General features: G+C 38.4%; 1 protein-coding gene across 3 annotated transcripts in view; it reads right to left on the reverse strand.

The window, feature by feature from the left end:
• Positions 1-21391, reverse strand: part of COL14A1 (collagen type XIV alpha 1 chain) — a 253970-nt gene that overhangs the window by 24248 nt on the left and 208331 nt on the right. For all 3 annotated transcript variants that reach the window (XM_069081354.1, XM_069081352.1, XM_069081353.1), the window contains exons 41-45: positions 19479-19532; positions 17125-17196; positions 9831-9866; positions 7295-7361; positions 2306-2494 (exon numbers count right to left, since the gene is read on the reverse strand). In XM_069081354.1, the coding sequence (XP_068937455.1) occupies positions 2306-2494; positions 7295-7361; positions 9831-9866; positions 17125-17196; positions 19479-19532 (418 nt within the window). The remainder of the gene's footprint in view (positions 1-2305; positions 2495-7294; positions 7362-9830; positions 9867-17124; positions 17197-19478; positions 19533-21391) is intronic.

A 21391-nucleotide genomic window follows, 5' to 3' on the forward strand; every position in this document is an offset into this window, starting at 1 on the left:
GATAGATAGATAGATAGATAGATAGATAGATAGATAGATAGATAGATATTTAGATAGATAGATGGATGGATAGATGGATGGATAGATGGATAGAGATGTAGATAGGTAGATATAGATATATGTGTATATTTACATATGTGTGTGTGCATGTATATATCTATAGCTATAGAGAAATATATCTGCACTTAATTGTAGCCTGGGGGGGAGAACAAAGTAAACAAAATTCACAGCAGAGAACAAAAGAAAATTTACAAGAAAGCAAAGATGGACAGCTCTCAACATGATGTGCAGTATTTATCATGCAGGTTTCTTGAAATGAAAATGCATTGTTACTTATTTTGTCCATACTGTTATATATCTCTTATGTTCTGCTATGCACATGACATACTTTCTTCCCCTTTCTTACTTTGTATTTAAGTTCCAATATTTATGTTTATGATATGTTTTTGTTTCTTTTCTCTATTCTGTATTTCTGTTCTGGCGCATGAGTCTAAAATAAAAGTTAGAAAAAAAGAAATCGACAGCAAGAAAATGGCTGTGGGAAGAAGCAAGAGAACACTTGTTGAACATTTCTCTCCCTTTTATTTCTAGAAAATACAAGAGAAGAATTATAGAGCTTTTGTTTAGTTTGCACATCAAATTCTGAAAGAGAAAAGGTCATAACCTTATGGAAACAAACCATATTGGAGTAGCCAATATGGAAAGGTACAGAATAATAGAAGGCTAGATGATGGTCAAATGATCCCCCGGATTTGTTTTCTACAAACTGTGACCTAAAAAGGATTCCAACTGGCTGTTACTATCAATCCTCCCACCACCGTTCCTGGACTTGTCTTTCTTCCTGCTTCCAACATTTTTGCAGCATTCCTCTCAATGAGGCAATAGGGATCAAAGATAGCAGCAGATGAGTGAAAATCAGATTCATCTGAATAAGTTTTTGCTCTGCTCAGGAGTCAGCACTGTGTTTGATAGTGAGGGGGTGGGGAGGGGAAGAGGCAAGTTCCTAGCCTGTAATAAGCTGTAAATACCCAAAGTACAAGATGAGAACTATTCTTGTATCCCCAATGTCTCATGGCATGTTTCCAAATGGATGTTGCATAGGCATCTCAAGCTTCACATGATCAAACAGAACTCATCATCTTTGCCCCCAGACCCACTCTTTTCCTAAACTTCCATATTTCTGTTGAGGGTTATCCAGACTCACAAACCTGGTGGCTTCATTCCTGACTTCTTCCCACCCTACCCTACAAATCCAATCAGTAGCAAAAACTTGTCATTTCTCCCTCTACATTTTTTTTTTTGCATTTATCCCCCTTCCTTCTCCTCACCCAATCACCACTGTTAGAGCCAAATCACTTCTCCTCATGATTATTATAATAGCCTCCTAATTCACCTTTTTTTGGTCTTAAGGCTCTTTCCATTACAATCTATCTTCCATCCAGATGCCAAAATGATTTTCCTTAAGTGTAGGTCTGATCATGTCACTCTCTTACCTCAATAACTTTCAATGGCTCCCTATTATTTCAAGGATTAAATATCAGCTCCTGTGCTTGGCATTTAAAGTCCTTTATAGCTTGCCCTTCTAGGCTTATAACACAGTATTCCTCCTTGATGCACTCTGCAGTGGTGCCAAACTGGCCTTCTTATCATTCCTCACAAACAACATGCCCTCTTCCATCTCCATTTGCTTCCCCCCCCCCTCCATTTGTGCTGTAAATACCCATTTACACTTCAATAGACTCCCTTTTCCCTTTCACTTCTGAGAAGACCAGGTTTCCTTCAAGGCCCAGATCAAATGATGCCTTCTACTGGAGGTCTTCCCTGATTCCCTCAGCTGTTTAGTGCTTTCCCCAGCAAAGTGCCACGTTTCCCATCTTGAATGTTCCCATATATGTACATATTGTCTCCCCCAGCTAGATTGTAAGCTCTTTGAGGGCAAGGACTATTCCTTTCACTTTGCCTTTCTATCCTAAGCACCTAGCACATAGAAGGTGCCTGAAAGATGCTTTTTGATTAATAACAATTTGACAGAAGAAAAGCATAGCTCAAGGTAATATGTGACCAAGTGTAGCAATATGTGGGGTATAGCAGAGGAAGCAGCAGACTTTTATTTTAAATGAAGATTATCAGAATTATATAGGTATATGTGAATCATTCATCAATGAGGAAGTGTCTTCATGAGCTTGGGCACACAGACTTCACAATTACACTTACCTTCAAAAAAGCTACATGTGGCTTCCTCTTACCCATTTGAAGAGACCAGTGAATGACTACAATCTCATTGGCTTATTCAGAACCAGCCTACCTCTTTCTCCTGGGGTCCCTGGCTGGCCTGGGTTGCCTGGGAAGCCTGGCCGGCCTGGAGGTCCTTGTTCACCAGGAGTACCAGGAGAACCTTGTCTTCCTGGCTCACCGGGAGGCCCAGGAACAGTCCGGATGGATGAAGAATGACTTGGAATCTGATTGAGGATAGATGTGTACCTGGCCATATGACCTAAACAAAACAAAAGAGAGCCAACTTAATGCAACTTTTCATGAAAGAAGGAGGACAGTAGTTTTTACTTTAGGGTTTGGGGGAAGGGGGAGGTGGAGTTAGAGTTTCCAATAATACATCAGCCTCCCCCCTCCCTCAGTAAAGAAAGAAAGTACTCCCTTTCAAATGCTCTTATTTGCCAATTTTTTTTTAAATTTACTTTGGATTGTGTTCAATGCTCATCTAATGTGCTTGGAATTCTGCAATGAACTATTCTTCAACATCTCTATAAACACCACAGAGCAGAAGATTATTCTTAGTTATAAATCCTGTCTCTACCACCAACATTTACCTGACCCCTGACCCTTCACCCAGCTGCCTCATTCTCCAGCAACTTTTCCTGAGTTATTTGACTTCTTTCCCAACTCACAAAACCTTGCTCCACCCTGCTGCTAGCAATCCCCCTGACAAGTGCCCTGAATCAACACACCTCCTAGCTGCCAAGACCTTCTCTTGTCCCTTGGGCAGGAAACTTTGCTTATGAATCAGATGAAAAACTCCCACTAACTGCAAAAAAAATTAATAAAACACCCTCAAATTCTGGGTTTCTTTCCCTAAATCCCTAGCTCAATTATTTCTTTAAAAATTCCAATTCTGAGCATAGAATTAGGCAGTCCTTTATTTTATTCAGCAGTGTCAGGGAATAAGTTATGTCATAAGTCAACTATCCAGAGAACTGAAACGTACCCCTGGGAAAGAGAAACTTTTAAAAATTTGTCATCTTTCTTGGTGGAAATCATTCTAAAAATCTTAAATCTAAAAATCTTTCTAAAACACTTCATGATTTGTCTGAACAATGTATACTGAATGTAGTCAAACTTTTCTTAATAGTTCAGTGCCATTGTTTTTTAATATAAATTATCATATTAAGTAGAATCACAGATCTGTGTCTACTTTTTAATTTTCCTGTTTCCTTTCTCAATGTCAAGGTGTTAGCTGTCATGTCTGGGATTAATGTACATGCCACTGATGTCCCTCTCCAAATACCTCCTCTCATTTCTATTTTGTTACTTCTGATATACTTTGGGCTGGGTAAATTTAGTAAGAATTATTTGTTAAGTAAAATTCACTATGACTCTAGGTTAGGGGGTTAGTTTTAATTTTACTTTTAGGCACTTTATGATAGCTCTTTCTAGGGCTCAGAAGAATTTGAACTGATATCGTATCTAGACCACTGAGTATATTAACATATAAAGTTTTACATCAATTACTGCCCATAACTGTTCATTAAAAAATAGGCCCTTTAAAAATAATAATGATGAGAATCATGATAATATTATAACAATATTGGCAGCTTATAGTCATATGTACTGCTAGTGTTGCAATGCTGTTGATTCTTATAGCAACCAATACAGTAGGTAGTGTAAGTATAATTTTCTTCAATTAGTCATTTAGAAAAATTCTGAGGCTCAAAGAGTTTAATTGACTTGCCAAAGGTCACACAGCAGAGTTGGGACTTAAATTTAGGTCTTTAGACTCTAAGTTCCCTGATCATTTCATTATCACTGTGCCTTTCACATCATATCCCATGATCTACTCTTCCTTTACCCCTTCATATCTCATCCCATGACCTACTCCTCCATTCCACGCCTACTTTTCCACACCACCAAGAGTTGTTGGTTCATGTACATAGATAATCACACCCTGAACCACACTATTACCCATAAGCATTCTACATCCGTGATTAAAACCTAAATCTTCCTCTGACTCCTATCATTCCACTTCTCCCTTATGGCTTATGCTTCTTAAGCTTATTCTTAGCCTTTTTCCTACACTCTAATCCCTCCATGCCTCAGTGCTATCTCAAATGCATTCCTAGTCTTTATGTTCTTTAACCCTTCCACAGCTCAGTGCTTTCTCAGGCCATTACCCCTTCTCAGACTTCATCTTCTTCCCTTCCTTATCTCAATCCTGTGGTTAAATAGTTCAACTCCACACTGTCCTCTACTCTTGAGATCCCTTGTTCATTTTTTCCAGTCATGATTCATCGCTCTTTGCTTAAAATCTCAACCCTTAATTAGTCTCACAATTTCCCTCCTTTATTCTTGCTCATGTGCTCCTAAATGGAGCTGGAGGAAGGTATGCATGTGACCTAACTGGGTAAACATAAATATATGTTATCTAACCTCAACTGGACCCTCACTTCTGCAAAGTAATCATTTTAGACCTCCCTAATTTATTTCTTATTCCATTTCCCCCTCATAAGGTTTAGAACAGTAGCTGTTTAAACTTTATATCTTCTTCTTAATCCTCCCCCATGACCCCAATCCCAAATCTCTTAAATCACTGAGAAAATGGAGGCTATTTGTAGTAAGGTCCCTTGTTTTCTTGTTTCTTCATCTCAAACCCCCCTGGTGTCATCCCTTAGTCTAAGTAATGAGAAATTCTTTCTTTTCAAATGTATCTTTCATCCCATCCCATCCATTTTTTCTAACAGATTCTCATTCCCTCTCATTCCAATTTCTCCCTACCTAACAGTTCTTCCTTAATTGCTTTCAAATATACCCATATCCTAATTAAAAAAACAACACTTAACTAGACCTTGCAATTTCATGTTATCTTCATATAACTCTCTTCCCTTTCTAAGTCAAATTACTAGAAAAAGTTGTTTACATTCATTGTTTCTACCTTCGCTTCTTTCATTCTCTTTTCAAAACTTTGTGACCTCATTACTCAATTCCCCATCCAAAGTTATTTGCCCTTTTTAGTCCATTTAGTCCATTTTTAGTCCATTTTTCCTCTGCCATTCCTTTTGTGCTCTCTGGAACCTTCTCCCCAACATTGTTAACAAACTCCCTTTTGTTTCATTTATTTTCCTTCCACATTCCTTCCACTTCCTGATATTCACTGAAACCTAGGTTTGAAGCATCACCATCATCTGGCACTCTCTTTAGGGATGGCTGTTCCTTCTTTCAAACCCCTAAATAATAATAACTGTAATAATAAGTTAGCATTTAGGACCAGGAGGGAAAAGTTGGCATGCTCCTTTTTCAGTAGACCTTCCCCTCCAAGGTTGTCTTTCATCCACTCAGTGTATGTCATGTATGTACCCATTTATATACATGTTTTCTCCCTTCATTATAATTTAAACACTTTGAGGGCAGGAATTATTTTTACTCTTCCTTTGTATCTGTGTTGCTTACTTAGCACAAATACATGCTTAATAAATGCTTATTAGTCAATTGATAGGTACCTTAGTTCCAAGTTCCCCAAGCTCTCTTCAATTGAATTTGCCCCAGGTGCTGGAAATCCTAACCAGGGCCCACCTCAGTGGAAGACCACTAGAAAGTATTACTAAGAGGAGGGTCATAATTAGTGGATGGGTAAGTAAAATGAGGGATGCAAGCAGGGAACATCAAAGAAATGGCACTGATTAGTTAAATCCCACAACTGTGGACTGGAATAAATACCATCAGACTAATGCAAATGCTTCTTGGTGTATTTTCAGGCAGGAGGCCAGAGGCATAAAAAGGGAAGGGCATTAGACCATAATAAGAGATAACACATGTGAAGGAACTTATGGAAATCAACACAGTAAAACATTTCTAGGAGATAACTTACTCACTTGCTTACTCTGAACTCCCTCTAAAGCTTGTCTCAGAGTAAGAATACCTATCCATTTTAATAAAACAGATTCTGTCAGGCCAATAGGGCTGACATCAAAAGATTCAGATTGCAACCTGACCAAACTGATCATTTTAATTACTGTACCCAGAGGCAGAGTCACATAATGTATAGATAGCCAATCAGAAAGAACTGGTTTCAGAAATAACAGCTAGGATGTACTGTGTTTCCCTGATAATAAGACCTATCCCGAAAATAAGCCCTCCCCTTACTGTGTAAGATTCCTCTAAAATAAGCCCTATTGAGATTGCTACTGTAGTGAAGGTGATCCCCTGAGCTACACGCTACATTACGGTACCCTCTGTATGTACCGTCCTCCCCCCCCGGGTGAAACGCACGCCGCGCTCCGAGCTGCATCCAATCAGAGCTGCAGCAGTGAGCGCGTCATCCTGTTCTTCCCCAGTGATTTGCTTATTGAATAAAGGTACATTTTTTTGTTCACATTTACCTGTTTATTAAAATTGCTGTCAATGTTCATTAAAATAAGCCCTCCCCTGAAAATTAGCCCTCTGGTGTTTTTCTGTCCAAAAAAATAATAAGACAGTGTCTTATTATCGGGGAAACACGGTATATAAAGTTTAAAGGTTTACAAAACACTTTACATAAGCTATCCTTTGGTCCTTAAGGCTACCCAGAGAGACAAATACTATTATTATTCTCATTTTATAGATGAAGAAATTGAAACTGAGAGAAGTCAAGTGATTTGCAACACAGATTAGAAGTGCCTAAGGGAAGATTTTAATTCAGATCTTCCTCATTCCAATACTTGATCCACTACACTGCCTTAAGTCCTATCTTTCATAAATACTGGTTCTTTAACCCTGGCTAATTATATCACTTAGCCTCCCAGGCAATTCCCTAAGACTAAGTTTCAGAGCAGCTGTCGATATGTACTTGCAGAGGAAATTTCCTTGCCAGGAATTCCCTATCCCAATGAGATCATGGGTCTGGACTCCTCCCTCCTTCCAAATACTAATAGGTACAGATTCCTGTGGTGACTAGTCTTACTGTAAGTAGTCTAAAGCCTTGCCTCTAGGCTGGCTTGATGGTTACACAGACAGGCTTGTCTTAGAGGTACCCCCTTTCTGTACTGTCAAAAGGAATGAAAAATTAAAATAATGAAGAACAGGAGCTTACTCTGGATGAGCTGTTCGCATACTTGGCGAGCCACTGTACGGACCATGGCATGAGACTGCAAGTCACCCTGCATGGACAAAAAGAAAAAGAAAAAAACATTCATCACTCTCAGATCAGTGAGCACTACCAATCAGCAAGTATTTATCAGGCTCCTCTCATGTGCCAGGAATTGAGCTAGGTATAAAAGACCAAAGAAAAGAAACAGACACTATAAACTGCCTTCAGGGAGTTTATATTCTACCAGGAGGAGAAAACATGTACAAGTATAAATATATGTGTGGACATAGACATATATTATATATAATAATAAACTAATTAAAATTATGTTAAATATATGTATACACAAATTATGTATATATAATGTATAAATGTAATTAATGTCAATATGTCAATATACTATGTATGTGCACATATTATATATTATGTATATATGTATCTATTATTATATATTATCTATATTATGTATATACGCATGTATGTATAATGTGTACAAATTAAAAGACAAGATAAGTATGTGCAGGGGGTTTGGGGGGAAGGGAATAGAGAAAATCAGGAAAAGCCTCACAGTAGCTAGAGACAGCTAAGTAGCTCATTAGGTAGAGCACTGAGCCCAGAATCAAATCTATCCTCCCATACTTCCCAACTGTGTAACCCTGGGCAAATCATTTGACCCATCTGCCTCAGTTTTTTTCAATTATAAAATGGAGAAAATAATAGCCCCTACCTCTCAGGGTTATTCTGAGGCATATTAGCAGGTGTTAAATAAATGCTAGCTATTATTACTTTTTTTTTTTTTGCATTTTGGAGGGCAGTTGGGGTTAAGTGACTTGCCCAATGTCACATGGCTAGTTTTTGTGTTAAGTGTCTGAGGCCAGATTTGAACTCAGGTCCTCCTGATCCCAGGGCTGCTGCTCTGGGCCACCTAGCACTGTGCCACCTAGCCGCCCCAGTGCTAACTATTATTGATATGACAAAGGTCAACTCTTGAGCTGAGTTTTGAAGGGAATAGCTATAGGCACAGCCTTATCTCCCAAGAAACTGTAGGGGTTCCCCTGAAGCATATGGTCTATGAGGCATCCAGATCACCACTGAAAGGTATGTGGGGAAGTGGTGGTGGCCCATTCTATTATCCCTGAAGTTGAATTTAGATGGGACTCCAGTCTTGTAGTAGATACAGAGAACCAAGAACCTTCTTGTAAAGGTAAGAGAATTTGAAGATCTTCCCTGCCCTTTAATGGCCCTCACTTGGGGTCCAACAAGAGAAGATTGCTTAGGGGAGGCTTGTTTTTTCAGGAAGGCCCACACCTTTTGTTATTTTGTAATTAGGCAGTGGATCATGAAGGTTGTAATGTCCTCTGATTCTGGACAAGGCTATATACAACCCAGATGCTGGTGCTTCTCTCTCTGGTAGTTGTCTATATGTGATGGTCAGACACCTAGAAGCCCTGTCTGTTGGTCTGTTGAACTGTGTTATTTTTTCTGTCTGTATTTTTTCTCTGCTTATAATTTCTGTTTGTATTTTCTGAAGTTCAGGGTGCTGACTTTTTCCCCTGAATTAAGTGAATGATATATGTTTGATTAAAGTAAGATTGTTAACTCATTTTGAATTGCTTTCCTTTAGAAAAGCAGACTCAAGAACCTGTGCTAGCAGGCATCCTGGGTATGCTAGGGTGCTTGCTCATAAACTCCTATACTGATATTGTCAGTTTCCCCAGATGCATTGTTCAAAGAAAAAGTTCATTGGATGCTTCTGGTATTTCAGCCTACAAAAGACACTAATAAAACAAACCCAAAGATTCTATCAGAGCTACCTCTTGGTATCTTATAATATCTCTGAAAGGAAAGGGAAGCAGCTTAAGCTAAGGTCTGATCTTTACTAAGCACTACTGCCAACACTGCTTAGATTCTGGGCCAACATTTATTACATACGATTTCTAATACATCATTCAGTCAGTCAGTTCTTTGATTCTGTGTCTGACTCTGGTATACTGGCTCCCCTTTACCTCTCCAGGCTGGAACAAGCCCATCAGGAAAATGAGCATAATGTGATCATAATAACAGTAACAACAACAACACTAATAATTACACCTTTGTATAAAGCTTTTAACTTTTTGAAACACCGCTTCACAACGACCCTGTGAGGTAGATAGGACAAGTATAATTACTTCCACTTTACAAATGAGAAAATAGGCCTATAGGGGTCATTAGCAGAGGCAACTCTAGAGGCCAGACCCTCAGCTCAGGGCTCTTACGCTACAACATAAGGTCTCATCAATTTTTAACATCAAAGAAGTTCCAGGGGGACTTAATAATGAAGAACAATGACAAGAATCGCAGATTCTTAAAGGGGTTTTTACACAGAGACAAGCACTGCCAAAACAAGCCTGGGTCCCGCAGATGAAGGGTACCCTCAGCTGGGTGGGGCATCCAGATCACCACTGAGAGGTGTGTGGAGGAGACAGAAACTCTGGGGCATTAGAGAGAGCTGAACTGGGGAAGTCAGCATGGGCTGACTTCATGGTCATGGTCTACTTACCCGTTCCCCTCTCTCTCCCTTTGCTCCAGGAAGACCCTGAAAGAAATGAAAAAATGACAGTTACTTTTGACATAGTAGGTAATCAAACATCCTGCCAGCACCACCCTCCATCTCATAGTACACTGCTGTTTCTAAATAGAAGGAAAGAAGGTATAACAGCATATCACAATAATTTTCCATGATTCCATGAAAGATGGCAGGATTCAAGAAAAGCAGATACATTGCTATTTCTCTCTCTCTCTTTTTTTCTTTTTTAAAGCAATTGGGGTTAAGTAACTTGCTCAAGGTTACATGGCCAGCTATTTCTGGCTGTGGTGGTAAGTATTTGAGCCCAGGATTCAGTCCCCAGGTCATCCTGACACTGGAGCCGGTGCTCTTAATCGCTGAGCTACCTGGCCGCCCCTAAGCAATTGGGGTTAAGCAACTTGCTCAAGCTTAGATAGTCAGGTGTTTCTGGGTGGGTGCTAAGTGTCTGAGCCCGGGATTTGATCCCCAGGTCATCCCAACACTGGGGCCGGTGCTCTTACTCACTGTGCTACCTGGCCGCCCCTATTTCTCTCTCTTTTTAAAAGTTGTTTCTATGTGTTCTCATTAATTCTCCTGTTAATATAACTAGTTTCTAGGAGAAGGATTATTTTGTTCATAAGATCATAATTTTTGAGCTGGAAGGAACCTTATAGGCATCTAGTTTGACACTTTCATTTTAGGGATTAGGAAATTAAGCCAAAGACATTAAATGTAAACTTGACCCCAGGTCCTCTTGATTCTAAGGCCAGCTTTCTATGGACTCTGACTCTCAGGAGTAAAAACAGTAGGCATTTGAATGTTTTTTAAATTAAATTGAATTGTTAGAAAGTATATTAATTACAGGAATCTTCTCAATAATACCCATAGGTAGTTTGAATTGTAGGCAACTTCTAATGTATAAAGACGTGGACTTCTCAATATGACCTTCAAATCAGACACAAGATGTATGTCATTAAATAGTAATTCAATTCAATTTGACAAAAGGAAGGGGAAGTGAGGTAGATGCAGAATTGGAATTTCTTAGGTTTTTTTTTTTTGACAATTTAAATTTATTTATTTTTAGTTTTCAACATTCATTTCCACAAGATTTTGAGTTACAATTTTTTCTCTCCCCGTCTTTCCCCTACCTCGCACCCCAAAATAGCAAGCCCACTGAATACCCCTTCCCCCAATCTGTTCTCTCTTATATCCTCCCCATTCACCCCCCTAACTTTCTAGTAGGGCAAGATGGATTTCTATACTCTAGTACCTGTATATCTTATTTCCCAGTTGCATGTAAAAAAAAATGAAACATTTGTTTTTAAAACTTTGAGTTCCAGATTTTTCCCCCTTCTTCCCTCCTCACTCACCCCCACCAGGAAGATAAGCAGTTCAATATAGATTGTACATGTGTATTTACTCACATCATTTCCATAGTAGTTATATTGTGAAAGACTAACTATATTTCCCTCCATTCCATCCCACCCCCCACTTGATCTATTTTCTCCTTTGACACCATCCCTTTTAAAAAATGTTTGCTTCTAACTACCTTCTCCCCCAATCTGCCCTCCCTTCTATCCTCCTGGCTCTTATCCCTTACCCCCCTATTTTCCTGTAGGGTAAGATACCCTATTGAGTGTGTATGTTATTCTCTCCTTAGGACAAATTCAATGAGAATCAGGTTGTCCCATTCCCTTTCACCTTCCTGCTCTTCCCCTCCATTGTAACAGTTTTCTCTTGCCTCTATTATATGAGATAATTTACCCTAATCTATTTCTCCCTTTCTTCTTCTTCCAATAAATTCCTCTCTCACCTCTTAATTTTAACTTTTAGGTATAATTCTTTCATATTCAACTCATCCTGTGCCCTCTGTCTATGTAACCATGAACATACAAATGCCCACACTCACATATATATTTGTATATACATACATATATATATATATGTATGTATACATATATATATATATGTATGTATACATATATATTCCCTTCAACTATCTTCATACTGAGAAAAGTCTTATGAGCTACAATTATCATTTTTCCATGTAGGAATGTAAATAGTTCAACTTTAATAAGTTCCTTATGATTTCTTTTTCCTGTTTACCATCTCATGCTTCTCTTGATTCTTGTTTTTGAAAGTCAAATTTTCTGTTCAGCTCTGTTTTTTTCATCAAGAATGCTTGAAAATGGGGTGGCTAGGTGGCACAGTGAATAGAACACTGGAGTCAGGAGGAACTGAGTTCAAATCTGGCCTCAGACACTTAACACAAAAACTAGCCATATGACCTTGGGCAAGTCACTTAACCCCAAATGCCCTCCAAAAAAAGCAAAAAAAAAAAAATGCTTGAAAGTCCTCTATTTCATTGAATTACCATATTTTTTCCTGTAGCATTATACTCAGTTTTGCTGGGTAGGTAATTCTTAGTTTTAGTCCTAGCTCCTTTGACCTCCGGAATATCATATTCCAACATTTATTAGTTTTTAATTAATTATTGATTCATTACACCTACTATGTACCAGGTAAGGTAGCTAGATGGTGTGGTGAATACAGCACCAGGCCTGGAGTCAGGAAGATCTGAGTCCAAAGTTGCCTTCAGATACTTATTAGCTATGTGACTCTGGGCAAGTGACTTAATCCCTATTTACCTCAGTTCATCTTATGTAAAATGGGGACACACTGGAGAAGGAAATGGCAAACTACTCCAGTATCTTTGCCAAGAAAACCTAATGGACAAAATCCATGGAGTCAGGCAGAGTTGGACACAACTGAATAACAACTGAGAGACAAATGTACCAGGCACTATGCTAAGTGCTTTACAAATATTATTTTATTTGATCTTCACAACAACCCTGGGAAGTAGGAGTTATTATGATCCTCATTTTACAGTTGAGGAAATTGAGGCAGACAGAGGTTAAGCAGCTTTGTCAGAGTCACATAGCTAGTAAATATCAGAGGCAAGATTTGAACTCAGATCTTTCTGACTTCAAGCATAGTGCTCTATCTACTGGGCCTCCTGGCTGTCTCAATAAGCATTTATGGAGTACTTATTGTGTGCAAAATATTATGCAAAACACTAAAGATACAAAGACAATAAAACATCTATCCTTTAGTTTTGGGGACAAGGTAAAAGGGTCAGTAGGAGTTTCTGCAAAACAGTGCCCCTGTGTAATAAGAAATTATTGTTTTTTCTAACTTGTCTGACCCATTTCCTTTGATTTTGCAGAGTAAAGCAAAATAAAATAAAAATTCCTCACCAAGTTAATTCCCATAACTCCACCAAAAGCATACTTTGAGGGAAAACACATATTCCATGAAGATGCTGAGTGGACTGGTAAAAGTGGCCAACTTTCCTTTGAACTTTAGTAACATTTGAAATGTAAAGAAAAGAAACTACAGTAGTCACATTCATAGAATCTTAGGATGGAAGGAACCTTAGCAAACATCCACAGACATCTGCTTATTTTGTAGTTACTTACAAAATAAATCCCCAAATCCTTAACCAGATTTTGAAGTTCCTCCATAATTTGACCTTAGCCTCCCTTTCAAACCTAATCTTATTCTTCTTTTGCATAAACTCTATTCTTTAGTCAAACTAGACTATTCATTATTCCCTAAATATGAGGTTTCCCACTTCCATTCCTTTGCCCAGCATTTCCCAACCCCTTCACTATTCCATTTCTGCCAATCAGAATTTTCTTGTTTCTGTTTAGTGATTTTTAGTTGTGTCCAAATCTTTGTGTTCCCATTTGTAGTTTTCTTGGCAAAGATACTTTGCCATCTCCTTCTTGAGCTCCTTTTATAGAGGAGGAAACTGAGGAAAACAGGTTTAAGTGACTTGCCCAGGGTCACACAGCTAGTAAGTGTTTGCGGCCAAATTTGAACTCAGGAGGATGAGTCTTCCTGACTCCAGGTCCTGCTTTCTATCCACTATACCACCTACCCTCCCCACTCAGAATCTCACCTTTCCTTTAAGGCCCACTCCAAATACCACCTGCTTCATGGAGCCCTCCTTGACTGCCTTCCATGTCCCCTTAACTCAGAAGTGATGGGAATGACTCCTTTGGAGGAGGAAGAGAGAGACTAGGATATGGACTTAGAAGACAGAATTAAGGAATTCTGTCTTATACTACTTGTGTGACCATCAACGATCACTTAACCATTCTAAGACTCATTCTTCTCATCTATCACATGTGGAAAGAGGTTGTAGTCCTTCTGACTGCTGAGGTCTCTTCATCTATGGTCCAATAACTTGACTTCTCCTGGCATTCTGCTTGTCTCTTTTTTATGGCACTCATTATGGATCATGTCATATTACGATTTTATTTCATTTGTATATGTGTATGTGTACATGGATATATGTATATAACCCTTTTAGGTTATAGTCTCCTTGAGGTGAGGTATAGTGAATTATTCACCCTTTTCATCTGCACAGTGCCCAACACAATGGCTTGGAAACATCAGTTCAATGAATAGTTAGTTGACAAATGATTGAGAGAAATTTAGGAGTAAAAGTGACTTGCTTGTGGTCACATAGTTGGTAGTAAAGCTAGATCTAAAAGTAAGATCTTCTGCCTGGGTTCTAGCATGCTTTGACCCAATGGCATTATACCAAGAGCTAATGAATAAGTCCAAGTTCTGATCTTAGAATAAAAATTTTCAGATAAATTCTTGCAAAGGGGTCCTTTAAATGACTACCTAGGTAGGAGAGCACTCTCAACTCTGTACCTATTCATTAGATGTCCCCCATGCTGAAGACTCAGCTCAGATCCCACCTTCTTTAAGAAGGCTTTCCTGCCCCACCCTCCTGATGAAGTAATGGCCTCCTATTTATATTATCTCTATGCACTTAGTTCTTTGCATATTATTTCCCCCATTAGAATGCCGGTTTCTTGAGGGGATGTATTTGCTTTCTTTGTATCATAGCACCTGGCACACAGAAAATTCTTCTTCCTTTTTTTTGGGGGGGGGTGGAGTGGGGTGGTGGTAATCAGTGTTAAATGACTTGCCCAGGGTCATACATATAGTAAGCCTAAGGGCTGGATTTGAACTCAAGTCCTCCTGACTCCAGGGTCAGTGCTCTATCCATTACACCCTTTGCAGCCCCATTCCCCTCCAGGTAAATTTTTGAATCACCAGAAAGAGACCCTGTGCTGGATAGTAAAGTCTTGGGTTCAAGTCTTAGCTCTATGATTTACTTTCTGCATAACCTTGGAAAAGTTAATCAATTTCCGTAGGCATCAGCTTTCTGTAAAACAAAGTAGTTGCCTTAGATACTCTCTAAAGAAGAGGTTCTTAACCTGGGTTTTTTCAATATTTTGACAACAATTTCAATATTATTGGATTCTTTTGTCATCCTGTGTTCTTTATGCATTCAAAAGCATTATTCTGAGAAGAGCCCCGTAGGTTTCACTAGACTGCCAAAGGAGTCTATGACACAAAAAAACCTTAGCAATTCCTGTTCTAAAGTCTCTTCTAGAGCTAAATCCCATGACCATAATAAAATCTTAAATATTTATACCTGGGATAGGTGGAAAGGATCCAATTTTACAGATGAGGAAATTGAAGCAAAAGAGGGATAATGACTTATCCAACATATGGCAAAACCAGGATCTGAATCTAAGTCTTCCAGCTCTAAATCTAGTGTTCTTTCTGCTTAGTCTGCATGCACAATTCAAGCAGGACTTTCTGCACCAAGAGGAAGGAGGCCCAAAGTGGGTGTTTGGCACCAACGTGGGAAACATGTTGTTTTGTTCAAGTGCTGCCCGTGTCTGTCTTTCTTGGCCTCTTTTGCTCCTACCTTCCTAGACAGAGCTCCAAATAAAACCAAAAAAGGCTTCAAGATCCAAATAGGGGCATGATTCACCGAGAATGACAAATAGCTGAGCACAAATTGCACTACAGGCCATGGGCACGAGGCAAAAGGAAATCTCTGGCCCAGACTGGAAACTGGGCCTCTTTTTTATAGGAAAAAACTCAAAGTCCTTGGGGACCCTGATTCTGAAACTCTAACTGCTCTCTGGGAAACACAGAAGGGGAATCTTGACTGTGGCATTTCCAACTTGAAAGAATAAACATAAGGTGTAACTATATAAAGTAACCAATGATTTTCCCATGTGACTCATAACTAATTTCAAAGGCCACTTAGACAGATGTGCCTTGTGAGTAGGGGCCTATATAGAAATCAAAATGTGTTGGATGAGATTGCTGATGATAGGTTTGAGCTGTGTAAATTCGCAGGCAGAGTAAAATGTGGGTAGGTCAAACCATTTTTTTGCAAATATAAGGGTGAAATGCACATGATTTTATATATGAGCCGTCAGAGACTGGGGGAGGGGGGGTAAGTGGAATAAGGGAGGGATAGAATGTGAAAGTCATGAAAATACTCAGAGGCCTCTACAGATTTACTCTTCTAGGCACTACTTACTCCCATCTGATAGCCATCCCTTCCCCTGGTTCCCCTACTTCTCATCTTTCCAAAATCATGGTTATATTTGGAGTTTTTCATATATTTACATGTTTTTACAGTTAAGTTTTATGTCAGAGTTATATGTCATTTAAAGACTGTTGACTAAAACTCATAGAAAGAATTCAGTTGGGTTTTTTTTTGTCTGTTATTTGCTTTTCTTTTGTTTTTAGAATTAGAGGTCATCTAGTTCAGTAACCTCATTTTACATATCAAGAAACTGAGGAAGGTTCTCACTTATTTTTTTTTCTTCTCATTTCATCAAATTTAAAGAGCATCCCAGAAAATTTAAGACCTAAAGATAAAAGATAGGGATAGGGAATGATAAAGAGCAAAGATGTGAAGGTAGAGAATTCCACTTAAGGTGTTTGATTTATACTTTTAGTCCTTAATGCTGTACATTTAAGTAAGAGACTTTGCCTCTTAGGGGGAAAAATCACATTTTCACTCCATATTTGGATTTTATAAGCATTTTAAAATTTCAAATCAGGAGCTAGGCTTTGCCAATATATCCCTATGATCGAAATCTCTAATCTTTTAAAACATCAAGATTTACTGAACCAAACCTGGTCTTGACACCTAGCTTGTAAACAAGCATAATTCATGCACTTGTTTCTTATTCTTTCCCCTTGTGGCCATTAGGTATTATTTCATCTTTGTCCTGTCTTCTCTGAGAGATTGAAGTCCCATAAGAAACTTTCTTTAAAACTTCCTCACAGTCCTTAATATGAGGTTCCATATTCAAGACATCTTTCAAGTGACAGAAATAACTGGAATAAATGTATTAACAGGAGACAATTGTGAACACATCACAGTACTTACAGGAGGTCCTAAGTCACCTTGTGGTCCAGTGTTTCCTGTGATACCTGGAATGCCTGGGGCTCCTGGGATACCCTAGTAGATGGCCAGGTAAACAGAGAGAATCTCAAGACCCACATTTCTTCACCAATAGCATTCAAAATTCTAACAGTTAAACAAATAACAAAGTTTTCTTCTCTATCTCAAATTACTGACCAGTGGTATATTTCATAACCCCTTCCCTCCTCCCTATATCCCCCCATCCCTCACTTCCAGGAAAACAGAAGCCCAATTTTCAAGTAGACTCCATTTCTGAAGTCAGAAGAGATTTTACCAAATTCATGCCCCATTTATATCCAAAAGAAAATTGAATAAATGGGTTTGATCAATTGCCAATATGGTGAAATCATAGAATTATATCAAACAAAAATAAGTAATTTATATTTATAATGTCATATAATGTTGTATTTAAGTGCTACTACAGCCTTTTAAGGCAGCTGCTGCCACTGTCCAGTTATTACTGTGTTTTTTTCATTTCCCCATACATCCAAATTAGCTTGACATTTCAATAATGATTTTTTGAATGAACGTATTGTCTGAATACATTTTCATCTGCGTCAAAAAAAAAATCCAAGATTCTCAAAAGTATGATTCTCTTTGCCATCTCCTGATTAGATGCAATAGCTATTTTAGCAAATAATTTACAAATGACTTGTTTCCAATAAGAGTAAAAGTGCAGCTTCAGCAATTTACCAGATAACTCTGCACTACAAATGACTAATCTTCTTTAGAAGAGGGAACCAAGCTACTAACACCAGTTAGGTAACACCTTTTAACAACAGCAATAATAATAATAACACAATAAAAATAGTTCACACCTTAAATAGTGCCTTAAGGTTCCCAAGCACTTTACATACTTGATCTTAATAAAGTCTGGTTTAAACAATGAAGAGCATATAACTATGAATATATAACAGGTTCACAAGAAATAGTTCTTAAATTTAATTTAGTCAGAATCCTAACTAGGGCAGAGTATCCTTAGCTCTATCCTAGGGTGCTGATATCTTGAGGGAGAATACTTCTTCCCCTCAGCCTCATAGCTTGAGTCAATTCCTAAATCTATTTCATGTGGCAACCCTCCATCTCCAAAGATGGCAACTCTCTCCTGGGGTCTGCCTTCTGTACCCCTTCTCCCCATTTTTCCTCTTACCCTGATTCTATTTTCTATCATTTGGTGTTGAGGAGGTCTTTGGGGGATAAGCAGAACCCAATCAGTTATCTTCTTCCATGGTCCTTTGTCTTTCACTCTGTCCTATTCAAATGAATTTTCCTTAGGTACCACAAGTCATAGTTATACCTCTTAATTGAATTTGGTAATTTTGGGGGTTTTAGTGATGGTGTCAATGTAATACATCACAGACAGAGAAAAACATTTACATCCTTAATGCCAAGGAAAATACTGCCCTCCATAAGAACATCATTAATTCTATGTTCGCACATAATTTGCTCTGTGATATTTGGACAGCTCCACTAGTATTCTTAAGATAGCAGGAGAAAGCAAGAAGGTTTCCAGCACACTGGGTGGGTCCCCTGTAGGGAAATTATGGGAGAATATGGACCAGAGTCACATGAGATAGGAAGGCATGGATGGGTCATGAGTTGCATCAGCAGAAGGAACTCCTAAATTGATGAGATCACATAACTATTTGAGTACCTCCAGGAGAATATTCTGTTCAGCCTCAAAGGGAGATCCTTCAAATTGAAACTACCAAAGAGGCAACAAACCCACTCTGGCCTCAGCACCTCTTTTCCAAATCTACCTTGACAATTTCAGAGAATAGGATCTGTTAAGAGAATCATTCAGAGATGGTTGTTAAGTATGAATTGATCCATCATATGGTGTGACTAATCAGCCTTCCCTAGCAGAGGGCAGCCCCTTTCAATGACATGCAGAAAAATGTACCTATGAAATATTGGCATCTTAAAATGGTAAAGCTGAGAGGGATTTTAGCTATCACCCAGTCCAACTTCATTTTTTTTTTGTAAATGAGGAAACAGAATGGTCATGTCTACCTACAATCAGCCTATCTTTCACAGTTGCAGAAATGATTTAGGTTATAATAATATAATAATAATATTTTATTATATATTTATTATTATATATGATATGTAATAATATATGATATATAATATATTATACTATAATTACATTAATTATAATATAAGATATATATAATATATAATAAGAATAATCACCAACATTGACATAGTGCTTTAAGGTCCACAAATGCACATTATCTCTGGAAAAGAAAGTACAAAAGAGAAAAAAAAAACAATTGGAAAGAAAGTCTATTCTATCAGATTCTGCAGACACTTACAATTGCTCCAGGAGGCCCTGGGGGCCCAGTGGGTCCATCTTTACCAGGCAGGCCCTAGAATAAAGAAATGTAAAGTATATAAATCATTCTTTAGCATGAGACTTTCAGAAAAGGGCTTTACAAATTTTGGGGTGCTAAGACCTGTTGTTTATTCTGGGCTACCAAGGAATGGTTTCTTTCAAACTCTTCAGGGCAATGTCTTTTCGGCCAGCATCTTTGGCAATGTCTTTGTGTCTTTTGGCTATGTTAAATGGTCCTCTGTGGGACTTTAAGGTGTAAAAATTACCACTTACAAACTTAAACAGGAACTAGTTTCCGGAATGTGTTTTTATAAAATTAAGCATAACAACTGAGAAGGGAGCCATTCCCCTGGTAAATAATGACCAGGTAAAAAATGAATTAATAACTCTGATCGCCTAAGAAGACCTTAGATGTTGTCATCCTTCATTTTCAAAGGGGACCTATGACTTTGAAAATCTCTTTATCATAAGTCGATATTGCTAATAAGTTTCTGTGGAGAATCTTGAGACTCTAAAGAGAAGATAATCAAAACCTGTGATTTCATTGGTGTGGGGGCCCTTCAGTGTAAAAACCCTCTTCCCTGATACAGACAGATAAATCATCTGTAACTCACAGTCTTACATAGTTGCATAGGGACACCAAGAAGTTCACCGATGTGCCTGCCCATGGATACAATCCTAATAAATGTCAATTGCAGGATTTGAACCTATTCTCTTGATTCAAAGTCAAGTATTCCTAACTATGCTACATGTGTGTGTCTGCATTCAGTTGTGTTTTTTTTTTCAATCAGGTCCAACTCTTTGTGACCTCATTTGGGGTTTTGTTGGCAAAGATACTGGAATGGTTTGTCATTTTCTTCTCTAACTCATTTTACAGATGAGGAAATTGAGGCAAACAGGGTTAAGTAATTTTCTCAGGGTCACACAACTACTATACTAGATCTCTAATTATGCTTATAAGTGCTGAAAGTTAAAAAGTGGATTGCCTACTCTTGTATGGCTAGAGTATGTGACTGATAGTCCAGACATATGCCACTTTAGGCTGTTGTGAACCATATGAAACCCCACTGGAACACTGCTTGGCCAACCCCCCATTTATAACTTTGTTCCTGTGGAACAAACTGATCCCATTATGTTGATTCACTTAACACCATGGATTCAAAGGATCGCTTAACAGTATTAGTAGTACTAATCTTCCTCTTAAAGTTAGTCACAGGAGATTAGCCTTTCCTTCTTTGCCACCATTTACTATTTCACTGAGATTTGACAAGCAATTATTAAATACCTACTATGTGCAGACACTTTGCTAGGTACTGGGGACAAAAAATTCAAAGTGAGACACCCCTGCCCTCAAGGAACTAACATTCTACAAGGGGCATATACTGTGGTGTGCTGGTAAATGTTTAATAATTACCACTCCAAAAAAAACCACAACAAAACCAAAAATAAGGATGCACTTTTAAGTTTAAACTGCATTATTAACATTTCTCTATCACTTTCTTTGGGCAGCTGGATGGTGCAGTAGTTAGAACACTGGACCTAGGGGCCAGGAGACTCATATTCCTGAGTTAAAATCTGACCTTAGACACTTACAAGCTGTGTGACCCTGAGCAAGTCACCTAGGCCTGTTTGCCTCAATTTCCTCATCTGTAAAAGAATCTGGGGAAGGAAATAACAAGCCACTCAGTATCTTTGCCAAGAAATCCCCAAAAGGGGTCACAAAGACTTGGATACAAATGAAAAACTGAACAACATCACTTTCTTAAGTTTCTAGAGTGTAGATGACCAGCCAAACAATAAATCAAGCCCCGATTTATAACGCTGGATAATTTCCATGTAAATGCTCACACTAAATATATAAAGATCAGCTCCTGACAGCTGGTTCAAGCTGAC

The sequence above is a fragment of the Petaurus breviceps genome, unplaced genomic scaffold (assembly GCF_028583685.1).
Source record: "Petaurus breviceps papuanus isolate PSGF00001 unplaced genomic scaffold, PetGlider_PUasm1.0 98, whole genome shotgun sequence".
Taxonomy (NCBI): Eukaryota; Metazoa; Chordata; class Mammalia; order Diprotodontia; family Petauridae; genus Petaurus; species Petaurus breviceps.